This window comes from Eriocheir sinensis, chromosome 26 (genome assembly GCF_024679095.1).
Source record: "Eriocheir sinensis breed Jianghai 21 chromosome 26, ASM2467909v1, whole genome shotgun sequence".
Lineage (NCBI taxonomy): Eukaryota > Metazoa > Arthropoda > Malacostraca > Decapoda > Varunidae > Eriocheir > Eriocheir sinensis.
Window position 1 is genome coordinate 9,238,508 of NC_066534.1, and position 11,269 is coordinate 9,249,776.

The 11,269-nt window shown below is 39.6% G+C and overlaps 1 protein-coding gene across 7 annotated transcripts in view; it reads left to right on the top strand.

Moving 5' to 3' along the window:
- The window catches only part of LOC127003739 (organic cation transporter protein-like), a 351,884-nt gene that overhangs the window by 296,577 nt on the left and 44,038 nt on the right, over nucleotides 1–11,269 (top strand). Inside the window, exons 3-4 of one of the 7 annotated variants that reach the window (XM_050870720.1) lie at nucleotides 5,081–5,252; nucleotides 10,058–10,161. The exons of the other annotated variants lie outside the window; for them this stretch is intronic. Coding sequence (XP_050726677.1) covers nucleotides 5,081–5,252; nucleotides 10,058–10,161 — 276 coding nt within the window. The remainder of the gene's footprint in view (nucleotides 1–5,080; nucleotides 5,253–10,057; nucleotides 10,162–11,269) is intronic. 7 annotated transcript variants of the gene reach the window in all.

Here is an 11,269-nt window from a genome sequence, read left to right on the forward strand (position 1 = left end):
TATTTTCTCAAAAATAATGCCATGAGACGTTCACCTTCAGCCGTACCCAGAGATCCGTCACAGCTGAAGTTCGATGCCAGTCAGGATGGTACAGTCAAGTGACTGAGCGTCTACGGCGTCGTCTGAACGTTTTTTTACAGCAAGGCAGGCAGCTAAAGGGCAAAAAAATATATAAAAAAAAGTCAGCTCTGACAAAAAGAAAAAAAAAAACAGAACGAGAGGCCAGGAGAGGATCAAATTTTGGGTGAAGAGATGTCCTGATACTTTCCCCTACTAAGAGTGCAAGTCATATCAGGAGGAAATACAGACGAAGAAAGGCTGTTCCAGAGTTTACCAGCGGAAGAGATAAAAGAATAAAAATGCTGGTAAACTCTAGCATAAGGAACTTGCATAAAATAGGGATGAGCAAGAAAAAGAGTCTTGTGCAGTGATGCCCAAGGAGGAAGGGAAGCATGCAGTCAGCAAGCTCAGAAGAGCAGTCAGGGAGAATCTTTAACTCTACTATCTAGCAGAGCTGCGTGTGTAGAGCCCCCCACACATGAGATGCATACTCCATTCTAAGGCGGATTAGGTAGGTCCCTGAGAGAGGAAAGAGATGGAGGAGAAAATACAAAACGCCTAACCTCGAGGAAGCTGATTTACGAGAGAGGAGATACGAAGTTTCCAGTTAAAAATTGAGTTAATGTTTGACCGATTTTTTTATTTTTTCTTTTTTTTTTTTTTTTTTTAGAAGAAAGTGACAGCAGTGTGTTATCGAAGAATAGGGGATAGGTGTTTGGAGGGTGTAGAGTTGACAGGTGGAAAAATTGAGTTTTTGAGTCACTGAAGGATACCAGGTTCCTCTTGCCGCATTCGGAAATGATAGCGAGGCATGAGGTTGAGCGTTCTGCAGCATCCAGCCTAGAATTATGTAATTCATGAAAGGAGGGTCTGTTTAAAGATTTTGAATAATACAGAGTAAAATCATCAGCGTAGGAGTGGATAGGACAGCTTGTATTGGAAAGAATATCATGAATTAATGAACAACAGAGTGAAATATAGAACAGATTTATGCGGGACACAACTGTTATTAGCTTTAGGGGAAGAGTAGCGACTGTCTATCACAGCAGAGCTAGATCAGCAAGAAAGGAAACTGGAGATAAAAGTACAGAGAGAGGGATAGAATCAGTAGGAGGGTAGTTTAGAAAGCAAAGATTTGTACAAGACTTTGTCAAAAGCTTTCGAGATGTATAAGTCAACAGCAAAAGTTTCACTGAAACGGCTAAGAGAGGATGACCAAGAGTCAGCTCGGAAGGCAAGAAGATCACCAATAGAGTGCCCCTTGCGTCACCCATACTGGCGATCAGATGGAAGGTCAGAAAATGATAGATGCTTAAGAACATTCCGGTTAAGGATCGATTCAAACACTATATTCTCAACGTAAAGTTTAAGGTTTCGGTAAGAAAATATCCCGTTCGCTGCGGTAACGAGCTGTGGAGCTGTGTATTCTCATTTAATTGATTGAATTATGGCAGATTAACAATGTGTCCTACGGTTAGTTAAGTACTTATCATGCTGATTAAAGTTATAATTCATAATATAATTTTGTTTGGAATATAACAAAAATATTATCGCTCTAAAAGTATATAAATTTTCATTACTAGCCAAATAATTGGTGAACTTAAGGAAACTCCCCAAATAAACTTAAAGCATGCTAAGAGAAGAGTTGCGGAAGTTGATTTTATAGTCCCCATTGCTCTGGTACTAGAAATACAAAATCTGTTCCCCCCCTGATCTTCGCAAGATCCATAAATGTCATCGTATAGTTTTGAGAGTAAAAACGTGCTTATGTAACACCACTGACATCATTTTGAGCACTGTCGCAGATTTCATATCAGAATAGTGAGAATAAGTGTTCTGGCTTGTTAAGGCTGCTTTGCAAGAAAGGTTTGTTGCTGTTGCTGCTGTTGAAAAGGGGCTTTCATCCTCGATCCCGATATGTTTTTGCTTTGGGACACAACTGCGTGTCAGGCTTCCTCGATGCATGTGCATTGGGTGAGCCTGTCGTCGGCGACGGTTGCAGGGCTAAACCTTCGGGACCCCTGTATCTCGAGGAAGGAAGAGCTCCTAGCCCCTCCTTTTGTCTCTGGGGTGGCCGAGGAAGTGCAGAAGCGGCGCCCGCCCGCAGAATCAGACGTGGGGTCGACATTCGGAGGACTCTGAGTATGGCCTCTAGGAACGTCCTGAATCTCTCGAAAGGTCACCGACTGGCTACCTAGCAAATGAGCTCAGCCTGGCATCCGGTAAAAGAGAACAGAATGCGTGCACAGAAGAAGGGTACAATTCCGGATGGAGAGAAGAGTTCAAGTCGTAATCAGGAGAAAATAAAAAACGGAGGAAGGCTGTTCCAGAGATTGCCAGCGAAAAGGATGAAAGAATGAAGATGCCGTTTAACTTTTACATGGGGGATGTGGAAAGACTAGGGATGACCACGAGTAGAAAGTTTTGTGCAGTGGGCCCGCAGGAGAAGTTGAATCGTGAAGTTAGCAAGTTCATAAAAGTATTCAGCTTGAGGGCATCGGTAGAAGATAGAAGATAGGCTATGAGTGATGTTATAATCCCCTTTGCTCTTGTACTAGAAACACAAAAATCTGTCCCCCCTTAATTTCGCAAGATCCAGGTGGTTGAGAATTGCGGGTTCCTGGTCCCAGTGACCGGAGTTTTAATAGCAATCCTTGAGGGGTTGCCAAAGAAATTTACTACATGCTTGTAAGCATTCATTGAGGGATCTTTCAGAAATATAAGATTTTCCAGTGTTGAGTTATTTGGAACTGATCATAAGCTTGTTGTTGCAACACTCAAACTTCATGTCCAGAAGATTCTCGAGATATGACTATACTGTGTTTCATCTCGTGAGAGTTGAAGATTTGGTATGTGCTCATGAGTATGCAGGGATTGTCTCAAATCGGTTCAAGTTGCTCAGTACCCCTGAAGTCCCTGTAAAACGTGGGATACCTTCAAACTCAAAACTCTCCAAGCTGCAAAAGAGTACACTGGAGAGTGTCCAAGATCAAGGAGTGAGTTTTGCTCCGAAGGAGACGTTGGAGCATATCAAGGAGAGCCGTGCTGTCAGGCTTGCTAGGAATCAGGACCTATATAGGGCTCTGTCACGTAGGACTAGAGTTCTCCTAACGAGAGACAAGGAGAGTTATGTCAGGAGTCTTGATGAGGATGTTGAGGGTCGTTTCAATCTCAATGACCTCCAACCTGCTTACCGAGCCATGGAGAAGCTTCGCTCAAAGCCTTACTCTTAGGTGAGCGCTATCCGAACAGCATATGGTTCCCTCGTGTTGAATATTGATGGACAAAGGGCTCGTTGTGAAGAGTAGGCTACTTTGAGCATTTTTACATAGTGGACCCTTCGAGTGGACAGCTTCCCGCTGCTGTAAATGGCAGATGCTGATTCACCCACTGACGATACCCCGCCCTCTGTCAACCAAGTCAGAGAAGCTATGGCGAAGTTGAGGGGAGGAAAGGCAGCTGGTATTTATAACATCCGCCGCTCAAAGCTGGAAGTGATGTCATGATTCTCGAGTTGCATGCAGACTTGACTGCCGTATGGCAATCGACTACCATTCCACCTGACTCCTCTCCGCTCGCCCCGACCAGAGTTTATGCACTTTGTCATTCACTTACATTAGTGGTTGGTGATACACAACACAAAATTCTAACCATATTTGTAAACAGTAAGAAGCTATATATATATATATATATATATATATATATATATTTATATATATATATATATATATATATATATATATATATATATATATATATATATATATATATATATATAATGTGCTTACAGTTTAATGGTATACCTATATTCTTCTTAACCCTTAAGGGCATGGGGCATGATACTATCCTTCCATAACATCCGGTGAGTGTGACAGACTCCTTTTTAAAAAAATCAAAACACATATTTCTTAGCAATCTTTATGGGTATGAAATTAAAGTTCAACTTTTATATTTTAACATCAATCACTGAAAGGATTCAATTAAAGAAAAAATGTAAATGGGAGGGGAGACTAAAGAATGTAACTCAAAATTACACATTTTCAGACACAACTGAACATTAAATTCTTTTACTCGCCCTATTACAAGAATTAAACTAAGTTATTTGTTTCACTTCTTCCTTGGTCCTGGGGGCGTCTCTACTGGAGGCGGCACCGCATTTGACAGTGTTGCTCACTGTGGGAAGACACCGTGAAAAAAGGCATTATTTTTTTGTATAGGATTGACTTCTTTGTTATACAAATTTTCATGAGTTTATGGTTTCCTGTAAATACACACTAATGACTTTGTAAACCTCCTTAGACACTAAACTATGGTTTTCAGACTTAATGACATGCACTTATACGTGATATAACGATAATAGATTGACACAAGCTTTAGTTTTCTTTTACTTACCTAGATTATCTCCTCACAATCCACACACAGGGCATAGCAGTGACTTACGCAAACAGACGGGTCACACTTGGTGCAGTGGAAGCGCGTCTTCCTGTGCTTCTTTGATGGGCACTTCTTACAGTATGCGACTGGAAAGCGACTCTGCTATGACCACCTTATGACTCCGATCTCGAACCACGTTACAGAAATCCCTGACGAATTTCCTCATAAACATAAAATAATATTACTTGAATCAATGACTGAAGGTAACACAAAACATAATAAACATCTCACAAACACATTCATGAACATACGTAGAAAAAATGTCACTGTAAAAATAAAAATCAATAAAGTCGCGTATTGTTTTTTTTTCTGAAATGGCAAACGGTAGTGTAATAATAATAATAATAATAATAATATTTATTATTATTATTATTATTATTATTATTATATTAATAATAATGATAATAATAATGATAATAATAATTATAATAATAATAATAATAATAACAATAACAATAACAATAATAATAATAATAATAATAATAATAATAATAATAATAATAGTAAAGCTACTGGTGCTGCTGCTGCTGCCGCTGCTGCTGCTGTTCTTGCGACAATGATAACAATGGTAATTTTCTGTCCTCAGCGAGGCCGGCAAGCCCGATTCCTGTTTAAGGTTCGAGCACAACTACACGCTGGCGGCAGAGATGGGCTACGACAAGGCCAAGGCCGCCCTGCAGGCCGCTGCCGCACCCGTCGTCTCCTGCTACGCCAGAGATTTCAACCGATCGCAATACCAATCCACCGTCACCACTGAGGTGAACTAATGAGCACAATAACATACAACGATATTAGTGTTTCTCTTTGGCAGCTAGTTTTTTTTAGTTTTTTATTTAACCCCTTGGCGAACCACAAGTTTTGATAAGTATAATTCCGCATAAATATTCCTACCCCCACCCCCGTCTCTGGCCAGCTCCAGTTATGTTTTTTTTTTTTTTTCTGCTCGCTGGAATTTTTTTTTTTTTTTTTTTTTTTTACAGCAAAGGAGACAGCTCAAGGGCACAAAAAAGTAAACATTAATTCTCATTCTCACCCCTCACCCTCACAAAATATTTTCAATATTATAACAATATATTAGTGGTTCGTTATTGGGCTAAGTTTGACATGAGATAAAACAAAGTACAAAACAACAGCTTGTAGACCATTTCATATAGGTTGAATAGAGCATGTATAAACATTTCTTTTTAATTTACCTATATTCCCACTTCAATAGCTCAAAATTTTCTTTAACAACTTATACGGAAATGGATATATAATGGCAGAATATCGTGGGGATTTTAATGGTTGTTTCAGAATTACAATACGACAATTAGTTCCAAATAGATAGCAAAAAAAAACTATAGAAAATAAGAAAAGGGATATCTATAATCTTTTTCCTAAACTCAAGTGATACATCAACATATTTTTAGCACATATTGCAAAACACGGATTGAGGGAGACACTTTTTATATATAAACATCCATATTACGTTTGACCTAGTACGCTTTTAGACTTTCATGATGGTCCCTGATGGTCGGCTCAGCTAGTAATTAGTGCACGCAGCTAATTTATAGTGGTGTCAGTGTTGCTTTGCTGATGATGTCTGGGACTCCACTTGACCCTCTTTTAAAGTTTTGCTTGAGTTCAGTGGCCGTATTAATATAACCTTCGTGACCTCAAATCTTTCATTTAAGGGTAACCATAATCAACCAAGTTGCTACATGGCAAAATTAATGCCAATCGCTCGTTTATTCCTCCTTTTACTTGAGAGGAGAATCCAGCTTCTAGTAGTGACGCCTAAAGTTACTGCTTGTAGGAGAACAGCCTCTATCAGCCCTTCTAGAAGGACTGCTATGAGTCTTTATTAATACGGTTCCAGACTGATAGGTTGTCACCAGGATATAATGTGATTAAGACTAGTCTTAGGACACTCAGAGATGACTGAAAATTCTCAGCTCACAGCGGCGGACAGGACTTCAACCCGGGTCCACCTGGACACCGGAAGCTGACCATTCAACCGGAAACAGATATTGATAAATCGTGGGAGGCCTTCACCACAATATTGAACAATGCCATAAGCATATGCGTACCCTATCGTAACAGACGTTCAACTTTTAAGAAGAATCCCAGATGGTGGAATAACGAAATTAAAAATAGCCTCTCTTAAAAAAAACGCGTACAGTAGGTACATATCAACCCAGAATGAGGCTGACAAACTAGAGTTGGACAGAATTCGCCGCGAAACCAAGAAATTAATAAAACGAAGCAAGAAAAATTTTGAAGAATATATAACGGAAACAAGTAAATCTAATCCTAAAGAATTTTTTAGCTATGTAAATAATATAAAGTCACTCACTTGTAGTATCGGACCGCTTGCAAATGAAAATGGTAACCACACGAACGATGAAAATTAAATGGCTACAATCAATCAATGGTAAAAGATCTGACTGGGGCTGTACGTGTCACGAGTGGGGTCCCACAAGGTTCGGTATTAGGTCCTCTTTTGTTTATTATTTATATCAATGACTTAGATACAGGCATTAGTAGTGATGTCAGTAAGTTTGCCGATGATACCAAGATCGGTAGAGTATTTGAGTCGGATCAGGACGCTAGTATTCTCCAGGATGAACTAAACAGATTGTATGACTGGGCGGATAAATGACAGATGGAGTTCAATGTAGGGAAGTGCAGTATTCTGAGTGTAGGTAGGAACAACCCCTCACATAACTATTGCTTAAATGACACTCCCATTATCAGGTTCGGGTGCGAGATGGATTTAGGGGTATTAGTGAGCTCTGATCTCCGTCCAAGGGCACAATGCATTCAAGCTAGAAATCGAGCAAACAGGGTACTAGATTTTAATTCAAGGAGCGTAAGCACCAGAAGCGCCGAAGTCTTCCTTAAACTATATTTTGCATTAGTTAGACCTCATCTTGATTATGCGGTTCAGTTCTGGTCACCTTACTAAAGAATGGATATCAAAATGTTAGAATCAGTGCAGAGGAGGATGACTAAGATGATTCAAGGGTTACGAAACTTGCCATACGAGGAAAGACTTAAATAGTTAAACTTGCATTCTCTAGAAAGGCGAAGGGTACATGGAGACATGATCGAGGTTTATAAATGGATGAAGGGCTTTAATAAGGGGGATATTCATAAGGTTCTGTTGGTAAGAGAACCGGGTAGAACACGTAGTAATGGGTTTAAACTGGATACATTCAGATTCAACAGGGACATAGCCAAAACTTGGTTTGCTAACAGAGTGGTGGATGAGTGGAACAGGCTGAGCAGTCATGTGGTGAGTGCCAATACAATTGTCACATTTGAAAAGAGTTTAGATATATTCATGGACAGTGATATTAGGTGGGGGCTAGATTCACGGGAGCTTAGGTTCAAAGGAGCTGCCGTGTACAGGCCTACCGGCCTCTTGCAGACTCCTAAGTTTTATGTTCTTATGTTCTTATCCTAAATAACTTTTCGCATCCGTATTTCCCGACGAAAATTATTTATCTCCTCAACCGCCAGAGGTTAGAAGGACCGTAAAGATTTTAAATGGCGTGCTTATCGTAGAAAATTATATTTTATGCATAATAGAAATGATTAAAATAAGCAAAGCTTCTGGTCCAGACAAAATTACACCTAAAATTTTAAAAGAAATCAAACATCAAATTAGTAAACCGCTCTCTATCTTATTCAGTAAATCTTTAACAGCTGGAAAAGTTCCGTCTGATTGGAAACTAGTAAATGTCACACCAGTCTCATCCAGGACACTATCGACCAATTAGCCTGACATCGATTGTTTGTAAGTTAATGGAGACTATCATTCGCGACAATATGGTGAAATTCTTCGAAGAAAATAATATAATAAATAATTCGCAACATGGTTTCCGTAGTAAACGTTCGTGTTTAACTAACTTACTTGACTTTTTTCATTATAGTTTTGAGGTGTTCGATGAAAGCTGATCAGTAGATATCATATATCTGGATTTTCAAAAAGGCATTTGATAAGGTCCCCCCAAAACGATGGCTCAGTAAACTATTGACGCACGGTATCTCAGGATACACTCACAATTGGCTTGTGGAGTGGCTCTCTGAGCGGAAACGTAGAGTAGTTCTAAACGGTGTTTCAGCTACCTGGCTCGATGTCAGAATCGGCGTACCTCAAGGATCAGTGCTTGGTCCCATGCTCTTCTTAATTTATGTTAATGATATCGATGTAAAATATCATAATTTGCTGATGACACAAAAATCGCTAGTTAGGTAACTACGACACTCGACGAAGAAGCATTACAATCAGATCTAGATCGACTTGCACGATTTGCAATGGCAAATTAAATTTAACATTGACAAATGTAAAGTGTTACACATCGGAAACAATAACAATCGCGTTCAGTACGTAATGAATGGCCAACAACTTTCTGCAGTAAATAAAGAAAAGGATCTTGGAATCACTATATCAAGCGATTGAAAGCTCAGTCAGTATTGTTCAGAGGTAGTTAAAACCGCAAATAAATTGGTTGGCTTCTTCGGACGAGTCTAAAAATAATCGGAAAAAGTAATATTAAAACTATAATTCGCTGGTTCGACCCCATCTAGAGTACTGTGTACAGTTTTGGTCTCCCTATTACAGAAAAGACGTAGAAAAGTTACAACGCGTTCAACGGAGAGTAACAAAAATGAATCCAAGTTTGATAAATTTATCTTATGAACAAAGGCTTAAAGAAGTAAGTTTATTCAGCCTAATAAAACGAAGAATGCGAGGCGATCTAATAGAGATGTTTAAAATATTTAAAGGATTCAGTGATATTAATGCGGAAGATTACTTTACAATTGATCGATCAAATAGGACAAGAAAAAATCATAATTTCAAGATAAGTGGCTAAAGATTCTCATCGCACGAAGCCAAACACTTCTTCAATCGAGTCGTTAATGTTTGGAATTCTCTACCCTGTGATGTCGTTTATAGTACAACAGTTATGGCCTCCAAGAATATATTAGACAAGTATTTTGAATCCAACCAGCAACTAAGATATTACTCATTGTCGTAATTAAGTTATTTCGAATACTGCATGGTGTCCGTTTTTATCGCCCGGTTAGTGGTTGCAGTAATGGTAGTTCTTTCCTCTTTCTTACATAATTTCCATGCAGTTTTCCCATGCTGCATGGTTCTTTTTCCTTTCCTGCCAGCTTTGGCAGGAGGGATTGGGGGGTGGGGAGGAGCCTTCGCCTTTGCTGTCCTTCATCTTCCACCTTTGATCAGATAGTTAGTGTAGCTTTTTCACAAACAGCCTCGTTAGGACCATCAGGTCTGCTGTTGTTTGTTCTTCCTTTATGTTTCTTTGTGTTAGTCACCACCTCCCCTGTACTATTATGACAGCGATATGATTCTGTGCTATAATTTGTACTTATAGATTTTCATTAAATGTAATTTTATATATATATATATATATATATATATATATATATATATATATATATATATATATATATATATATATATATATATATATATATATATATGGCGGCAAGGAACTCTATTAAATTTTCTATCTGTTGCTGTGTTGTGGTGTTGCCGGCGGTGCAGTGGGACCTAGTGTGTGAGCGGAGGGCGCTGTACTCAACAACGCAGGCGGCGTCGCAGATCGGGAGGCTGGTGGGCTATTTTTTTCTAGGATACTTGATAGACACGTGAGTATCAATACGGTGTGAGGTATTTTATTGAGACATAACTGTACCCTGCCCATCCAAACATGTCCTTTTTGTTCTGCCGATATATAAATATTACATTTTTTTTCATCAATCACGTGTTAGATCCGTAAATAACCGTGTTCTCTTGTGGTTCTTGTTGAAAATATCATGAGCCGTCCCATATATAATATGTTCGTTCATTTGGCAACCGGAAAAGTTATACACAAATATATTTCGTTTAATCCGTGAGTAAGATTATTGCATTTAAATCCACCCATTCCCCATATACTTACTATATACTTACTATACTTATACTGCAAAGAAAATGGAGACCGCCGGACTCATAAACCGACGGTCAGACAAGTCTGCATTTGTTAACGCGACTAGTAAAACAGAAAGAAAGGTTACAATGATATTTCCAAATCCCCTACGCGCAGAGCGAAGAAAATAGGAAGTTGGGAAGAAAAACGAAGCGAAATCCAGGGGCTGTCTAACATCCGGATACAGAAGCTTATAAACAGAGAGACATCAATCAATCAATTAGTGGAGTTAAAGGCTGGGTGGCGCGTCGCTTAGCCCACCCTATGACTCCAAACCCGGAGCTACAGGTAGCGGTGGTATCGGCGGTCACTCAGGCGGTGATATGCTAATCAATGCAGCCGGCGAGACAGGATGTGAAGGGTCATTGTTGTTGTAGTTTGCCGTGGGAACATCTGAACGAGTTTTCTAGTGAGTGGCGTGCATCTTGCCCTACCTGAGTGACGAGGCCCTAACACTGCTCTGTACCACACGTATTACATGTGTGTGTGTGTGTGTGTGTGTGTGTGTGTGTGTGTGTGTGTGTGGCGGAGGGGGGAGCTAGGAACTCACCTGGCAGCCAAGGGGACTCTAGCCTGGAAAAATTCGGGAACCACTGGTTCAGGGGAAGAACAGCGACCATCTGCCACAGTAGAGGTAGATCGTCCTGAAAGGAAACTAGAGATAAAAGAACAGAGAGAAGGATAAAAACTGTAGGAAGGTAACTTTCAAAACAAAGATGTGCCAGACTTTGTCAAAAGCTTGAGAGATGTCTATGACAGGAGCAAGGGTATCAATGAAACGCCTGAAA